This window comes from Musca autumnalis, unplaced genomic scaffold (genome assembly GCF_047663935.1).
Source record: "Musca autumnalis isolate F117 unplaced genomic scaffold, ASM4766393v1 scaffold_5, whole genome shotgun sequence".
Lineage (NCBI taxonomy): Eukaryota > Metazoa > Arthropoda > Insecta > Diptera > Muscidae > Musca > Musca autumnalis.
Genome location: NW_027412088.1, coordinates 126,941,245 through 126,960,944, shown reverse-complemented (window position 1 = coordinate 126,960,944; position 19,700 = coordinate 126,941,245). Strand labels below are relative to the sequence as shown.

Here is a 19,700-nt window from a genome sequence, read left to right as displayed (position 1 = left end):
GCTTGCTAGTGTGGCTGTTCATTTTTGTCATTCATCATACAACCATAAAATGTTTTGTGGTTGCTGGACGGTTTGACAGTTATCGATAATTGCGAAATATCGACATTCAAAACTGACAATGTGTACTGCTCTTAACAGATTTTCAATAGAAAGTCATCTGATAAAAACTCGAAGGTAATATTACGAAAATAAATAAAAGTTGTAAAAATTGTTTATATTATAGTTATTTTCCAATATATTTTAATAGTTATTGCCTACAATTTCGTTTAAAATTGATTTGTTTTTATCTGCTATGTGGCGTTATTAGAATCAACCATGGCTCTTTTTCTTGTATTTCAATACATAAAAAAAACAAATGCTCTTTTTAACCCAAGAAATCCGGCATCGGAATGATGAAGTTGTTTCTTTCCATATTTTATGGATCTAAGAAGCTAAAAATTACAAATATTGTCGTAGTATATAATTTTCCATCATATGATATATTTTACAGTACATTTTGTATGCTTTTAAAAAGCAAACACATGCCGATTATAATTATTCGCAATAATATTATCATGTAGGTGTCTTAAAATAGGTATGTCCAATACTGCAAGAATCTACTAATTTTCACTATTTCTTTCGATAACATAAAGGAAAATATGTTATCAGAGTAAAAAATATTAGCTTCTTGCAGGTTCTGAACAGAGCAAATATGAAATTTCATACAAATATGAAATTTCTTCAAACTTTTTTTCAAACTCCGACACTGTTTGCTGGGGAGAATTTTTCCACAAAAAGATACCAAATTCTCCCACAATTCAAGATAGAGAATGCATATTTTTTTCCAATGGGAATAAATTCCCAATTCGAACTTCATTCAGAATGAGGGGAGATGAGAAATGGGAAAAAACTCCCACAACATTTTATTCAGAATACGAAAATGTGGGAATGGAAAAAAATTCCCAACTCCCATGCGTTCAGAATAGGGCTGAATATTTTTAACCTTAAATTCGTTGGGGCATAGAAACAAGTCTTTTCGCAATATTCACCCATATAGCATTTGGCTGACATACAGGGAATATGTCCTATACGTAGGCGCAAGGTTTAGATAAATCGTAAAGATGAGTGGTTTAGTACGCCGGAGATTAAATACTGCTTATCTCTGCGTGATTTGGCTTGGCGAGCTTACTTAGAAATGCCATCCCTCTAAAACTGGAAGACTTTTTGTAGGCATAGAAACTAAGCCAAGCGCATTATAAGGAAAATCAAAGCTATGACTCGTGATACCTTGTTTAAAAATAAAACTGGCAAAGAATTGTGGACGGTGTTAAATGAATATGGCATAGGCAAGAGTAAGACCGTGTTGATGCGGATGTAAATGAGTTGAATAATATGTTTTCGTCGTTTCAAGCTTCTGTCACTTCCTCTATGATGGATTATGGCAGTTTCAGTTCAAATTCATATATGGTTAGGATGGTCGTAGAGAATCTAATCTTATTAGACACAAAATATCACAAAATAAAACAAATTATGCCCAGAAATGTTTGCATACTTTGACATATTTGCATAAAGTGAGCATATGCAAACCCATACGCAAAACCAAATGCAAGGATTTGTGGCCTGAATATTCCACCGAAATGGCTGAAATTTGATATTAAGTCTTCGTTGGGGGTATGAAACTTTACACCTGAAATTTGTCCTCATAGATCCACTTCTTTATATAGTCCTCATAGAACGGTACCTCCCGATTATCGGTATTTCAAAGGTTTTGGCCTCAATATCCCACTGAAATGACTGAAATTTGGTATTTTGTCTTGGTTTTGCGTATAAAACTTTCCACCTGAAATTTGTCGGTATAGGTCCATGTCTTCATATAGCCTCCATAGAACGGTACCTCCCGATTTTCGGTATTTTGAAGGTTGTGGCCTCAATATCCCACAGAAATGACTGAAAGTTGGTATTTTGTCTTCGTTGTGGGTGTTTTGTTTGTTGTAAAAATGGTGCGTCTAGTGTTTTGTCTATTAATAGTGGGGTTCTTTATTATTCATAATGTACGTTATTTTGTTGGTAGAGGTTCAATGTCTTTTGTTAGGCGGCCATCAGACCATCTGCTTTTTCACATGTATGTTGTCACTTTGGGTATACTAATATACAGAACAGCTGATGTCATACATGTGAAAAAGCAGATGGTCTGATGACGGCATTAATGATATGCAGCTGTTATTCTTGGAGTTTTAAATGTTCTTCAGCGCACAATTAATTTTAATGTTAGTATGTTGGTAGATTGGATGACTGTCAATGGCCTGAGTATAAATACAGAAAAAACTAAGGCAATGTATTTTGGCAATGTACCTGAAAATGCAATAGCTATTTCCATCTGTAATAAAGTTATATATGTTGGAAATACGTTATGTTTATTCATAAGGGTGGCGCCAGCATGTTTCGCCGTTTGTTGAGAGTTTCCTTGGATGTAGTTTTAGTAATTTTGTTAAAGTGAGGGGCATTTTATGTTTCTATAAGAGGTGTTGTTAACATATTTCGTTTAGTAGGTCTACTAGGAATGTACAAATCACTTTTCCAAGAATTACTACAATTTTGGACAATCTTCAATTTATAACAATCTTCCACCTTCTCTTAAAGGGTTTGATCACTCACTGTCTACGTTAAGCGAGCGGGTTCTATTCTGTTTCTTTCTTTGGTATTATTGAGTAGAGCATTTAATATTTGCTTTATATATATTAATTTCTTTAAACTCCTATAACGGACATAGGGCCACTAATAATATTTGTTTTCTTATTTAATTCGAAGATTCCGTTAGTGTATTTTATAAAGATATTCTATGGTTTTAAAATACTTTCCAGGGTAGTTTATGTTAGGTTTTTTGTGTAACTTTAACGGCTTATGATAGGCTTTCTTACGAAATGAAATAAATAAATAAATTAAATTAAAACTTTCCACTTGAAAGTTCCAAATTATAAGCGTTGTACAATTTTTTGCTGCTACATCTTAGCCGCTAAAGTAAATCTTGGTAAATATACACAAATGAAAAGAAGATAATTCGTTGTATTGGTAAACCGCATGTGCATCATGTGATTTTGAGGATTTCGCGATTTAAACGCATTTCAAAACAAGAGAGCCAATGCTATAGTCGGGTCGGGGCCGACTATGTGATACCCTACGCCACTACCCCTGTGCATAAGCTTTTGACTGGTAAAATTCAAAATATTAAAATTGGGATAGCTTAGCGCCTTTGATCTGAATGGCGTCATTAATACAGGTCAATTTTATTAAAACGCATTTAAGTGCATCGTCAGTACAACTCGAATAAAAAATGGAAAAGTGCGATGTACGCCAACCATCAACAGGCATCTTTCTCTGTGAGACCCCCATGATCCCCCAACATTTCGTGAGGATCCGATCAAAATTCCGACCTGCATTATCTCTGTTGTTTGACTACCTATGTTCTAGTTCCCTTGCCAGGTTTTGCTTTCGATATATCGATATATCCCACATGTGGTGTAGGGTATAATACAGTTTTATATAAAGACTACTCCCCATTTAAAGGAACCCAAAATTTATTTGAACGTCCTCCATATCTTCCGCAAGATGCTAGCGCGTACTCGAGAAGTGATTACAATAATAAATGTTCGTTTTTGCGTGTAATTTAACTAAAATAGAGGAATAACTCCGACACATTTTTCCTACAATAACTTCAACTAACTCACAAAATAAATTTGAAAAAATATTTTTCCCTCAAACTTTTTATAAATTTGCTAAATATATTTATTGTTTTTTTATTCTATGATATGCAAACCGATAAATCTTTTGAATCTTCGCGATGTTTAAACATTTTTAAGATGCATTTTACCTCAGTAATCATATGCATATTATCAAGGAATATTTATATAAGGTAGAAGTGACAATCGGCTGTATTCTTACTTTTTTGTAAATTTAGTTTTGAAATTTCGAAATTTACTACCATAAAGTACTGCTTTTCATCCTAAACGTGTAATAAAAATGCCCTATGACTAAAATTTAATTTGTTTTCTACGAGCATTTAAAAAATATGTAATTTTCTTAACAAAATATGATTTAAAAATATATTTTTTTTCTTGAAGTACTAAATTCAAAATGTGCGCTCTTGTAAGAGTTCGTTTCTTTGTTTACGTCTGTTTCGTAAACAATCAAAAGAACAAACACAATGTCGGACGTCCGACGAGTCTGCTCAAAGTGTAAATAAGCAGAGAGAAAAGAATTGAACATGTTTCGCTCGCACATTGCAAATGTGTAATTGTTGATGTGCCGACGTTGATGTAGTACGAACGAAAAATTGAGTGCTCGGGTTTTAATTTCTGTATCAGAGAACAACTTTGGTTTATTTTTGTTATTCGTGTTGATGCATGATAGTGTTTAAATGTTATTCATAGTGATCGGTTGCATACATATTTCTTTATTTTTATGAAGTTAATGAAAGTAAAGATTTTCTTCGTCAAACTTCACCACTATTCCGTGGAAAGTCATATGTTTTATATTTGTATATGGCCAAAGTTAAGTTTCTTAACACTTTTATGTTTATCAATATTTTTTGCATGTGAAGACATGTATTTTTCATATATTAATAATAATTGTTTTGCATATTTCAAAGATCGTGTTGACGAATTTGTTGTTCTCCACAGTTTGCTTTTTCACCAAGTCGCGCATTTAACACAGCATAAGATGATATTAAAATTTTTAATATGTTTATAGTAGATAAACTTTTATAGGATTTGGATATTTCATGAATTAACTGTGTATTTTCAACAACTTTTAATAATAAAAATAAATTCTGTTCGAAATCAGAAGTTCATACGATAGTTCATCTGACTTGGGACCAAATTCGGTCCGAATGTCGGCAAACACTTTCGAATTTCATAAGATTTTACTTCCGAATTCGGACCGATATCTGTCCGAAAGTCTGGCGTAGTGCTGCCAGACGTCATTTGACCTTTTTGGGAAATTTTACAGTTTTTAGCATAAGCGCACTCAGGACACTTTGACATACGATCATGCATTGTGTTGTTTGCAGTGACTTGAAAAAATCGCTTTGCAAGAAAAAAAAGGAATTTACTTGTGAACATTTTCTTCCGATTATGGGAAATAGTTTTTTTCTGATGAATAAATTTGTTCTTCAAAAATATATATCCCTAACATACATCGAACATAGAAATAAATACATAAAATGTCGTATGGAATTTGACACTAACACTACAACCCAGTTCAGTCAGCTGGGTATTTCTGCTACCTTTTCTTGTTCTACCATGCGTTGTGCACGTATATTTTCGTAAGAGAAGAAGTTTTAGTATTTATTTTTAGTTAAAATAGTACACCTCCTTTCTTACACCATGGGTGAGTTCTTCGAACAAAAGCTTTTGACAGCAAATAAAGTCTAAGGCCTGAATACGCCTTCTGGGTATCCTTACAAAATGAACGTTGAGGTTACTGACGAAATGTTGCGAGCAACATTTTACACATGATGTAAATATTTTTATATAAATACATACATACATACATATATTATATTCTATATAAAGAAATTATTCTCTTGTTTACTTACAGGAAAATCAGAAAGTAAAATCCCCTACATTTCCCAGCCCGTATACGATCTTAAGCAAACAGGTGACGTAAAATTTGGACCAGGAACCCGATCACCATTACTAGGATTACTCGGCGGGGCTCTGCCGAAGCTATCATCAGATCAACATGATGCTGTCAGTAAAGCAAAAAAGTACGCTATGGAGCAGAGCATTAAAATGGTGCTGATGAAGCAAACTCTTGCCCATCAACAACAGGTATATATACTTACAACATGATAGCAAAACGTTGGAATAACTATAACATCTTTGTGGGAAATTATTGATTTTAGTCAACGTGCGACTTGGTTTCCCAACTTTGCGTATGAAGGTCACCTCACATCATTCCATAGAGAATTAGTGTAGGAAAATTGCAAGCTCGCCTCAAAATTCTTTATTACGATTGCTAATCGGCTATATAATTTCTGAGTGGATATATCGACGACTCCAAACAATAGTATGCTAAGTCGACTTAGCATGTTTTCAAGTTCTTTACATTTTTATATTTAACGTCCTTTAACTTAAATTCTGTCAAATTTTGGTAATGATCGGACAACCCGATCAGAAGTTATAAACAAATATTTACTTAGCATAGTACTGAAGGTCAAAGAAATTTCCAAACTTTTAGAGCTTGTCCTGCAAAACACGCTTTTCAGAATTAGCAAACTATTATTTGGAGGTGTCGAACGTCCTTCAACTTAAATTCTGTCTAATTTTGGTAATGATCGGTCAATCCGAACAGAAGTTATAAACAAATATTGACTTAGCATAGTACTGAAGTTCAAAAAAATTCCAAACTTTGAGAGCTTCTCCTGCAAAACTCACTTTTTAGACTTAGCATACTATTATTTGGAGGTGTCGATATTATCTATTTATTAGTTGTCCATTCTCTTCATTGCAGAGTTGACTTCCGAGGATGTGAAGTTAGTATTTTGCAGTATTAGTGTTTTGCGAAACCTGGTCACTGAGTTTACTACATCTATAGAAGCAAATCCAATATTTATTGAATTCAGTATTATACGTATTCCAAACATTGCACTATGGTCTCAAATCCAAATTTTCTGGCCAACATTTTTTCTACGTCAATTTTGTATTGACATTGATTATTATTTATTATAGTTGTGTAAAAACATCAATTCTTACGTTTTATCGACCAAAATTACCAAAATCTGCCAAAATTCATTGAACCCGTTGTATGGAGTCTAACCAAAACATTGACCTATGCTAATAATTTTTGGTACGAAAGTTTTACACTTACACTGTGACGACTGAATTTCCCGACTGTTGGTCCAAAGACATTCTCCTTTCCAAATTTGGCATTAAAATAGCCTAGAATAAATTTAATGTCATTGGGCAGGACAACGGTCATATGTTTCCTCAAGACGCTCGTAGAATATCTCTTTGGTCTGTTCGTCCTTGTTTTCGGTTGGAGCATGAGCGCAGATATAGCTAATGTTCAAGAATTTTGCTTTTATCCGTATTGTAGAAAGTCTTTCATTCACTGGAGTGAAGCTGGAGACCAGATGTTTTAGCCTCCGACCAACTACAAAACCGCAACCAAACTCATGCTTTGTGTCATGGCAGCTATAATACAGTGTAACACCTTTAGGTGTTGTGACCTTTTTCCTAATCCATCGTATTTCCTGTATGGCAGTTATATCGGCCTTGTACTTTTCATTTACATACATCTGCCACCTTCTCTATAAAGAGTGCGAACATTCCAGGTTTTCCAAGCAGGTTGCCGTTTCCAAGCAAAATCCCAAAAACCTAAAAAAAAACTTAAAAATGTGACCTTTGACCGCGATTTATTTAAAAATCCCACCAGCTATATTTCTTGTTTTTGAATTTTTCTTATACATGAACATTGCTGTTTCAGAATCCGTAAAAACTTCGGTGACACTGTTTTATAAGGAGGCGATGCAGTGCAGTGATTGTCCCAATTTGAACTTCTATATCTCAAAAATGGTAAAACCTAGGGAAAAGGCAAAAGGTCAATCTTGTAGAGAATTTTCACTGCTACAACGGTTTTCTTAGTCCCATTACGATTGGACTTGCGGTTTCCAGACAAACTCGTGAAAACCAAAAAATGTGAACTTGAACGCGGTTTATTTGAAAATCCCTCTGGCAATTTTTTAGTTCATTAATTTTTTTCATCTATGAACATTTTAGTTTTAGAATCCACAAAAAACTTCCCAGTAGTAATACCCTAGACAGACGGCAGCGTTAATTTGCATTAACTGTCTTAATTCAAATTAATACGTGCATTTTCCACATTCTTAATGAAAAAAATCAAAGGGAATTTAAACTGAATTTACGTATTTCAATATGGCAATGCTGTGAAAGAGAGCCCATATTCATGTAGGAGAGAGAGCATATTCATGCTCTAAGACACAATTTGCATTGCAAACAACAACAAAACAGTTGTTTACCAGCAAAGTGTTTCGTAAATGCAGAAACTGTCGTCTGTCAGTATAGTGAGGGCGCTCACTGAGTTGTTTTTGCATTTGCTTATCTCTCTCTCTCTCTCGCTTACAGTGTGCGTGAATAAAAACATAATTTGGTTGTTGGGTTTTTTCACCCATACATACACATATACTAAAACATTGATGGTAAATCTTGGGCGACACTGGTCTAGGGTATAAGCACTTTTCATTTAAAGTTAGTTAAGGCACACAGAGTACAACATTAGGAAGATAAAATCGATTTTAAATAGCGGAGACAAAAACCACATTACTGGTGGTATAACAGATTCGTACGAAGGTAAAAACTATTTTGAAAAATGATTTTCAAAGATATATGTTTTAGACTATTCCTCAGGATATAGAAAAGATACGCGCATGCATAGCACTAAGCATTTCATTGTAGAAATTTTGAGAAAATCGGAAATTTTTGAAAAAAACTATTTTTCATGGATATCATATTTGTTAGCCTATTACTCAGGATCTAAAAAGGATGTGCCTATACGGAAAGTTGCGTTGGTCAGCTGAAGGTATCTAGTTTCCAAAAATGCATAGCACTAAGCATTTCATTGTAGAATTTTTTAGAAAATATGAAATTAAAAAAAAAATCAAGGATATCTCATGTTTTGGCCTATTACTCAGGATCTAAAAAGGATGTGCATATATGGAAGATGGCGTTTGACTGAAAGCTTCTTTCCAAAAATGCGTAGGATTTAGCATTTCATTGTAGAAAATTTGAGAAAAAAATGAAAAAAAAAACTTTTTTGAAAAGTGGCGATTTTTCAGGTATATAATAATGAGAATTTCAGCCAATTTCCATCCTAAGCTATTTATTAAAAGTATTTGAAAAAATTCTACATAAACAAATGTATGAATATCTAAATAATGAGTCATTGTTATTTGACAGGCAAACTGGATTTCGTGCAGATCACAGCTGTGTTAGTTCGTTGGTAGAAATCTCCGAATCCATCAGAAGTGAAATAGATGACAACAACGTCAGTTTTCTTGTTCTTCTTGATCATTCAAAACCTTTCGACTCAGTGGACCATCAGGATTTATGTTTTTAGCTTCATATTTTTTTTTTTTTTAATTCAACCTTACAGCAACAAAATTAATCAAGTTTTATCTCTATAACAGGAAACAATCAGTGTACGTTGGAAATTTGAGATTAAAGCCTTTACTCATACCTAAAGCAGTTCCAAAAGGATCTATATTGGGGCCTTTACTTTTTTCGTTATATTCCAATGACTTTCCAAGCCAATTAATGCATAGTAAAATCCTTATGTACGCTGATGATGTTCAGGTATATCTTTCATGTTTTATTAATAATATAAGGGAATGTACTACAAAACTTAACCAAGACCTTTCTAATGTTAACAAATGGGCTAGGGCAAAAGGCTTGATGTTGAATCCTCAAAAGTCGAAATGTTTAGTCATACATAAAAATAAACATTTATCTTACGAAATCCCTAATATCTTTGTTAATAATCAAAAGGTTGGAATAGTATCAAATACAAATAATTTAGGTGTTGTGTTTAACAGTTCATTGATTTGGTCGAATCATGTAAATATTGCTATCGGCCAAACATATGCAAAACTCCGGTCTTTGTGTGTCACACCGCAAAAAATACGTGCACTAATTGGAAAAACTTATCTCGTCCCTTCTCTAATTTACGGATGTGAGTTATTTGCCAGTTCTAATTCACGATGTAAACGTAAACAAAACGTAATATTATACTGTATGTGCATGGATCATCCCAGCAAAAATTCGGATCCGTTAGTCATTATGTAACCCATTACAAAGTTATGAGTACGTTGGCACATTGCTAGTGTGTCCCACTACAAATCAACCCGCCGCACAGAGGACGAAATCATTGATCTAGCGGCGCGAAAGTCAAAAAATCAAAGTATAAAATTGCGAAATGTTTTCCATTATATCGATTACAGACACTCTGCTGACTAAGATTTTGTTTTTACTTTTTTGTTGTTGTTTAGGTGATAGCTCAGAAAGGCCGCAGAGAATAGTTGTTGTTTGTGGAGATGAGAATGGTGATACAAACCCGAGTGTTACCGATAAATATAAGAGGAGAAAATAAAACACAAAGGTTTTTAGTTTGTATTAATAATAATATTGGTGTGGGTGATTTATTAGGCGAAAAGTGCGGATGACTTAACCTGGTGTGGGTGAGACGCGTTACAATTCGCGAGTAAACCGAGAAGTACTTCCGTACAGGTGAAGAGATGACTTATAAGTGTTTTGTGTATAAAAACCGAAAGTGAATCAAGGCTGTGGCAATCACTGCTTATTGGAAAGTTCTCACTACGATCCGAACTGAGCGAATAAAGTTCCAGGGAGAAATTGCAGAGAAATTCCACTACCAAGAGAGTACTCTCTACGATCCGCGCAGAGCGAACATAGTCTCTGAGAAGATTTGTAGGGCAATGATTGGAAATATCACCCTACGGTCCGCCGTAAGCGAACATAGTTTCTCAGAGGGTTTGTAGAGAACACTTAAGGAAGGGAGGCCTCTCTGCGATCCGAACTAGGCGAACAAATGCTCCCTGGAGATTTGTAGTGAAAATACCAATAGAGAGTTTCTAACTTAAACATTAGCCGCCAGCCGTGAAACACATATGGGTGTTTCAACATAAAATGGGTGAACTTAAAGTAACTTACAACTAGGAACCCAAGTATGTAAATTCAGTTAAGGTGAGCTTTGGCGATTTTATATTTAAAATTCCGTACTGTAATGTATCAAGCTATAGCCGTTGCGTAACTAATACAAATAGGGAAGGTAAAAATAAATTAATGACATGAGCATCATCCCGATGATGATTTAATTCAAAAAAGTTCATTCATCCGATAAAAGGTGATATTGATTTTTTGAACGGCTGTTCTCATAATCGATTTCAAGTCTTATAAGAGGAGAATTATAGCATTTTAAGTGGTGAAAACCGATAGGAATTACATCCTGGTGGAAATATTGTAGAATTTTGGCTTTTGGTTGTCTGTTGGTGCAGTCTTTTTGAACATTATTCGTTCGAATTACCGGGAGAAGAGGACATTGGACCAGTTAGGATCCATCCGAATACCTATTTTGTGCAAGAAGTGAACCGAGTATATTTTGGTGAATTCCGTTTAAAAGGATTTTTGGGTATAAATCAGCTCCAATCAATAGTTCTACGGGTCTACTATCAAAAAAGTGTGGATCAGCTAACCGAATGTTTTGTAAACGATGTGTTATATCGGGATCTATTGAGAAAGATGGAAGATCATCCGATATCCGAAGGAGAATAAATGCTTCTGTTTGAAGTACCAACGAAGAATTGATTCTTGAACCGATTTTCTGAGAACAACTCTTCTGAGTATTAGCTGATACCGTTCCCGCTACTCCTGAAATACGAGCTTGAGCAGAGCTGGTAGGCAAATTTAACCGATTTTTAATGGTTTCAGAAATGAAAGAACCCTCAGATGCTGGATCAATCAGAGCTCTAACTGGATACTCTTTACCGTTATGGATTAGATTCACTATAGCAGTTCCCACTTGTTGATTTGCTATAGTTGGATTGGCACCAGTGGAGGTGAAAGCTATGTTGTCATGACGGGATGAATGACGGGAAGAGGAAGGTGTAGAATTTGATGAAGGAGTTGAGGGAGGTGAATTAGTAGAACGGTGGAGGAGGGTGTGATGTCTTCAACGACACATATTGCAATTATGGGCGCTAGTACAAGTTTTAATTGTATGACCCCGTGAAAGACAATTCCAACAACTGCCTTGTTTCTTCACCGTAGAAGATTTTTGGTCAAAAGGCAATTGTTTAAACTTTGGACAAGATCGCAAAGAATGAATTTCCGTAGGACATAGAAGGCAAGTTAACTTGGAAGGAGAATTTAATTTTCTAGAGACCGATTTATTGGTGATTGGTGAATTAAATTCTTTCGAAGAAGACTTTTTATTGGGTTCAGGACCTTTGATATCACGCAAACAGTCAAGTGTCTGAATTCTTTCAGAAATAAATGAATCCAAGTCTTCCCAAGAAGACAAAGCCGATTTGTCTCTAACACTCTGTTCCCATAGAGCAGGCATGACCAAAAAGAGAACGGAGAAAATGTGATTGTATTCAAAATATTGGCAACTTATAACAGTGTGTTAGTAAGTTTGTATTCACGCAAGCTATAAAACAATAACAAATCAAAACATTTGTTCTCTTTTGTACGCTCTTTCTGTGCATTCGGGTCGTGTGTGTGTAAATTGCCGAAAATCATCGGCACCGCCGTGCCAAAGAAGAACACATTTGCCATAGAGTGACAGTTATTCGCGGTAAACGCTGAATACAAATGAAGACTATGATAGGATCCCAATGTACTGTGGTGATATCATATACGGCCATAGCAGATAAACAACTATTTATTCCGCGCTGAAGGGTTTTCAATCCCGAACTAGTTTCACGATCGATGTATGGAAGATCAAAGAGAAGCTTCAAGTGACTATTGACAATAACCCATTTATTGTCAAACCGATTTTTGAGAGCTGTCCATGCTAAAACGAAGCTACGGTGAGTTAATGGGAACTTGGAAACAATTTCTTTAGCTTCGCCGTCTGTCTTTCTAACTAAATGACAGAGTCTCTCAATGTCACTGAGACCAGAATTATTTACATATATCGTGGTGAAAAGGTCTCGGAAAGTTGGCCACGACAAGAAATCACCATGAAAGGTTTCTATGTCGCATGGAGGAAGTACAAGGTTATGTACACTATGACAACTGTTTTGAACGAAAGGAGGATCCACCTGAGTGCCGATTTCCCGCGACGCCTGTGTCGAAGTGCTCAAGTTATTTGCATGGTCGCCCTGAAATTCTTCTGCCGAGAAGTCTGAACTATTTGTTGAGGTGTGATGTGAAGATTTAGAGGATTTAAGAATTTTGCCCAATTTGCGATTCATAGTTGACCTACAAGTAATGTATGTCTGATGACACACTTCGTATTTACTATCTATCGAATCGATGATATCTTTTCCTGGGTCTACCGACGACATTAAATAATCGAGACAAGTATCGAACATTGTTTGGACCTTGGACCATAGCTTGTCAATTTCTGCGCTACGGAACTCCAATTCATACTCGTCTAACTGATCATCCCGCATTTGGTTGAAATGGGAATCGAATTTGATCAAAGCATCCGATGCTCTGATAAAGAGATCTAAAGGTGTGACCGGCATTGTAGAGAATTTCTTTGTTCCGAAAAATTAGACAAATTTCTACCAATTTGTTGGAATATTTCACAGAAATGAACAAAGAGTTGTAAAAATTCAATAGAATTTATTATTTTTGCACGAGGTGTAGGGTGAACCAATAGCTAAAATATCAAAACTGATTTATTTTGCGGAAAGGGAAACACAAATAAACCAAATGTCCGAAAAATTAAACAAATTCCCGCGAATCTGTTCAAAAATTGTAAAAAAAAACAACAAATTTCCAAAAAGCTGCAAAAAATCAATTGAATTTATTGTTTTAGCAGCAAGGTTTAGGGTGAATCAATGACTGAATGTCCAAAATCGATTAATTTTTGTGAAATGGGAAAACGCAAATGGCCAAAATATCGAAAACCGAATAATTTGGGAATTTTCCTTGTGAAAAATGAAAATTTTAAATTCCAAAGGGACCGAATGTAGGGTGCACTACTTCAGAACAACCAAAAAAGCAAAAAACCGCAACCGAAAATTCAAATATGTTAATAAAAAGGTGATTTAGTATATACATATAAATTTATATTGAATATTTGAATAAATATATGTTATATTTAATAAAAAATATATAATGCCGATTGTAGGGTGTACGATGTCCAAAAAACGTTTAAAACGAAAACCGATTATTTTCATAAAATGTTCAAATATTTATTTTTCCGAAAAAAATATTAAAAATCTATATATATAAAAAAGGATGATGTTAGTTACTACGCTTATATCTCAAGAACGGCTGAACAGATTTTGACAATTCGCACCAATTCGGAATGGTCTCATGGCAGAAAAGGATAAAACCTAAAAAAATCGCGAAAATCTGCGAAAATTTTGCAAAAAAATGTTTGACACATTTCTATGTAGCTTCGTGTTAGGAGTATACCGTGACACTTTTTTTACAGGTTTTGGTGAAATTGTATATGCACCAACTGTCAGGGTCCATTGTACTACTCTGTTTTGTCAATTTTTAAAAGTTGTATAGACATTTTTTATTAACAATCAAATCGATTTTCATTTATTTTTAAGCGTCTTTTTAGAAAATTAACAGGGAAAACTTTGTTAAAAAGAGGGAGTTTAGTTTAGAGTTTGTAAAGATTTTTAGTGGCTTCGGTCAGATTCCGATTAAAAAGATGAAAATGAAAACGCTGGAAATGGTTTCCACAGTTTTGGGGAAAAAAGTACAAAATCCACAAAATTGGTGGGTTATTAGAAAAATCTAGAGCTCAGAGGTAATTTAATTGGAAATGAGGTTGTGGCATATATGTTATAATGGGGTGGGTGTGCCACGTTTTTGTTCAAAATGTTCCAATATCAACACCGTTAAAGTTTTTTTCAAATATTAATTTTGGAAAAAATATAAGCATATCTTGGCTATAAGTTTTGATATATAAATGTTTATAATTTTGTTTTTAAAATATAATTTTTGAGAATTTACAAAATGTCTAAAAATTGGCCAATCCGCCCCACCTCACCCAAGGGGCAGCTTTGTCACCGACGTGGATACCTACGCCAAGGGACTCTAAATATTCATTTACCATACTTCTTCCTTAAATATCAAAATTTTACAATAAAGGGACGTTTTATCTATTGAAAAATCAAAAATTATACTAAAATTGAAGACAAGAAACAGATCCTAGAATTCAATTGAAGTTGGTATGTTGAATTTCGATACAAAAGATATAATATTACGTCAATACGACAAATTTCTCACATTAACCCACCCCACCCCATCCTGGCATAGGCGCCCCAACCTGTTTCATAATATGAATAATCTTGGCATTTATAATTATTTTTTTATACAAATTAATTGGATTTCTATTCTGTAGGAATTGTCTTTTAACGGTATAAAATGTATTTTGGATATCACCAAAGGCAAACCAGATGTAACAAAATATACCTACCATGAACTTTTTTCGCAATACCCTGAAAAACACAATACTGCTTGCATCCTCAATCATATATTTGATACAAATGCCAGCTTTTGGGATATGATAGATCATCGCTAAACTCACAATTTTCCTTTTAACGGTATTTTTGTAGCATTTGTAGTTTTCAAGAAAATCTGCGGTGGCACAGCCGCCCCATAATACCATACATATGTATACTTTTGAACCGTAAGTAAAAACATCTTCGAAAGATGAACTTCCGATTTATGTCGTATAAAATTTGAGCAGTACCAGGTATATATTGATACCCCCACTGAAAATCAGTTTAGTTCCCGCACAGCTGGAACGCAATTGCCAATGGTCAAATACATACGTATGTATGTATATCGAAAAAGTATGATATTCAAATTGGAAAGAAACAAGTAAGAAAGTATCAGTCAGCTGTATCCTCAGCCTTTGACCAAAAACAAGAAATAAGCAAACACATATTTTAAACAGCGAGTTTAAACCAAGTTTGGAAAAAATTTTGAAAATTTTGAGAGTTATCCTTCATACTAGCAGTTTAAGCATGTACCGGCAGGGTGTCATGGACTTACTCCGGAAAATAATTGTACCGTTGTAATAGGAATGGTGAAAACAAGCTTCTGCAAAAAAAAATCAAATAGATCCGAGACGAGTCCTCAAAGTCCACTTTTCCCAAATTTTGTGTGGGAGGTACCCGAAGGACTGGACTGGGTGAAATAATACGATATGCGAAGTTTGGACCAATCAGAAACTCCCTGCGAGAGTTATCTTCAGGATTTGGCAGTTTAGATGATGCCGTCAGGGTTTCTTGGAGTTTTTAGGCCAGTATCTCAGGAAGTATGGACTGCTGAAAAAAATTTCAAAACTATCTGAGAGAAGCTCCTAAACTTCATTTATGGTGTGTGGTAGGTACACGAAGGAGTAGATTGATATGGTCCATATTCAAACCCGATCTATATCCGGAAGGAGTAATCCGATTTGCAAAGTTTGGACCAAATCGATTGCGCCCTTTTGTGGGGGAGGTACCCGAAGGAATGGACCAATATGGGTCAACTAAGTTTGGGCAAGGTTTTTCGAAGTTCAAAATTCGGTTCGGTTGATCCGTTCGAGAGTTATCGTGCACACCAGCCAGACACTCCAGCCAGTAGGAGGTACTGATAAGAAGAAAACCATTGATTATGAAACGAATGGGGGCGTTACGATACTACTTTGTTTCAAATGTGCGTCGCAAAATATGTTATTTGCTTAATAAATATATTTTAGTCCCGATTTACAGTTGCCCAATTGTCAGTTTATGGGACAGAGATTCGAGGAAAATAGAAACACTTTGCCTCTCAGTAGCCTCTTTCTTCGATAAACTGACAATTATAGAAAGTACGATTGTCTAATGGGCATCTGCGTCAAAGATCGTCCTAAATAGTTCAAAACAAAGAAATATTTGCAATTGAACTCGACAACAAAGCCATCGACTTCAGTAATAATTCTAACAGACCGCGAGACGAAGTTCGCCGGGTCCCCTAGTAATCTATATATATAAAAAAGGATGATGTTAGTTACTACGCTTATAACTCAAGAACGGCTGAACAGATTTTGACAATTTGCACCAATTCGGAATGGTCTCATGGCAGAAAAGGATAAAACCTAAAAAAATCGCGAAAATTTGCAAAAAAATTTTTTCATGAAAGTCAACTTTTCCACAAATTTCTATCGAGATTCGCGTTTGGAGTATACCTTGACACTTATTTGGACAGTTTTTGGCGAAAATTGTATATGCACCAACTGTGGGGGTCCATTGTTTGTAAATTTTTGAAAGTTGTATAGAATTTTTTATTCACAATCGATTTTCATTTATTTTCAAGCGTCTTTTTAGGAAATTACTAGGAAATTCAAGCGTCTTTTTAGGAAATTACTAGCGAAAAATGGTTAAAAGGAGAGGGCTTAGTTTAGAGTTTGTAAAGATTAGTGGTGGTTTCGGTCAGATGCCGACTGAAAAGATGAAGATGATAACGACGAAAGTGGTTTCCACAGTTTTGAGGAAAAAAGTACAAATCCACAAAATTTTTGGGTTATTTGAAAAATCAAGAGCTCCGAGGTAATTTCATTGGAAACTGTATGTAAAAACATCTTCAAAAGATCAACTTCCGATTTATGCGGTATAAAATTTACGCTGTAGCAGATATATATTGATACTGTTCAGATCCTGTCATGATACTAAAACATGATGTCCGCACTGAAAAGGTGTATGAATTCAATCAGTTTAGTTCCCGCAGAGCTGGAAGGCTGTATGTATGTGCATCGAAAAAGGATGATATTCAAAATTGGAAAGAAAAAAAAAAAAAAGAAATCGGAGGTACTGGAGATTTTTTTGGTCGAAAATTAAATATAGGGTGACCAAGTAATCGACAACAGTCACGTGTTAGTGTGACAAGACTTCAAGCATCTGAAACACACAGAGAACGGCAACTAATATAATAGCTCTGCTAACAAGGATCAATGTACCAAGTACTGGATAGTACAGTGTCAGTCAAAATTCAATTAGCGCATTTGTCCGTGTTACCAGAGCCATTGCATCTAATTCCGAACTTGCAATGCAAGCAGAATTCGGGAGATCACGTTAAACAGAGAAGTCAGAAAAAAACTGACGAAGGTGGTTACCTGATAACGATCGGATCTTTCTGTTCAAAATAGGTTAATTGATTAAAACGCTAATTTAAATAAGCACTATATTCAGCATTAAATTCAAATTCCTACGATCGCATTCCTTCCTACGAATTCAATTACTTGAGTAAAATATCGTGTTCTGTGGTGAAAACAAGAATTGTAGAAAACCATCGATTTTGAAACGAATAGGGGCCCATGATGAGCAGTGAAATCATAATACCAGGCGGTTAATACCTTTTTAAAGATGCGGCATGTGCTTCGTATAAGAGCTAAATATTATGAATTTTCAAGTCAGGATACCGAAAACAGTTTGATTTACAGTTGTTTAGTTCATTCGAACGATTCTTTACAATGAGAGACTAATATAAACTAGAGCAGTCAATTTACACAATACATTTAAGTTCACAGAACTATGTTCGGAGAGAAGTCAGAAAAAAGCTGACGAAGGTGGTTAACTGATAACGATCGGATCTTTCTGCTCAAAATAGGTTAATTGATTAAAACGCTAATTTAAATGAGCACTATATTCAGCATTAAATTCAAATTCTTACTATCGCATTCCTTCCTACGAATTCAATTACTTGAGTGAAATATCGTGTTCAGTTCAACAAGAATTGTAGAAAACCATCGATTGATTATGAAACGAATAGGGGCGTTATGATATAAATTTTGCTTCAACTATGCTACCGAATATTTTTATTTAAATCGCAAAATGTGTTATTTGCTTAAAAAATATATCTTGGTCCAGATTTATTGTTGCTAATTTTCTCGCAGCTATTGTCAGTTTATAGGAGAGAGAGAGTCGAAGAAAACGGAAACACTTTGCCTCTCAGTAACTTCTCTCTTCGCCAAAGTGACAATTGTCGAAAGTACAATTATCTAATGTACATCTGCTTCAAAGATCATCCTAAACAGTTCAAAACAAAGAAATATTTGCCACTGAACAAGGTGATAGCAATAATAGTATTATAGGTTTGAATCAAATCCATCAAGTTCTGTACCTAACAAACTGCGAGACGAAGTTCGCCGGGTCTCCTAGTTTATATAAAAAATAATTTTTCCACCTGCGACCCACTGTAACCGTAGTTATAACGAAGAGGTAGAACAAAACAAAATTAAACACAAGTAGTCGATACCGCAGTAGACTTATGTTGGTATGTACTAGTAGGTAAGCAGGTAGAGAGACCACAACGTGTTGGCTTGTTGTTGGTAGGTTTTTTCGTTTTATAAGTGACGCTAGAAGAAATGTAAAAAGGCGGGTAATTTGTAATTAGTTTGTTGTTGCAATTCTCACTAAAGGGCTCTCCCTTTGGAATAATTATGGATGTAGGGATAGTGAGAAAATAAACCGAAATAAATAAAACAACAACAACAACACGTATTGGCGATCACTACACTTGTTGGTGAATAATTAAGAAGCACAGTATGCCGTATATTAGATTTATTAAATTCACAAAATAAACGATATTTTGCTAATCTTTCAAAGGGAATGCAACCGTATTTTGGCGAGAATTTTTATTAAATGATTTAGTGTGTGGACTGTATTAAGATTTTAACCGTATTTGTTTGTAATCACCGACCGATAGGGTGAATTAAAGTCGATCAGTGACCGAAATATTTTTATGCGAAAAGAGATAAAAATTTAACACTCGCGATTTGCTCACTTATGGAAAACACTGAATTTACATACCTGGTATGTTTTTTGGTGGAATATGTGTTGTTGGTGATAATGTATGATGGTTTGATGATGAGGATGGTGGTGAGGGGTGATTGGGGAATCTCTTGTGTGGTGAAGAAGAGAACAAAAACTCCGATTAGCACAAACAACACCGTGTAAGTTGTCC

At 34.9% G+C, this 19,700-nt stretch overlaps 1 protein-coding gene across 2 annotated transcripts in view; it reads left to right on the top strand.

Annotated features, from left to right (window-relative positions):
* hfp (Poly(U)-binding-splicing factor hfp) overlaps window positions 1–19,700 on the top strand; it is a 278,153-nt gene that overhangs the window by 132,797 nt on the left and 125,656 nt on the right. For both annotated transcript variants that reach the window (XM_073989365.1, XM_073989366.1), the window contains one exon: window positions 5,575–5,807. In XM_073989365.1, the coding sequence (XP_073845466.1) occupies window positions 5,575–5,807 (233 nt within the window). The remainder of the gene's footprint in view (window positions 1–5,574; window positions 5,808–19,700) is intronic.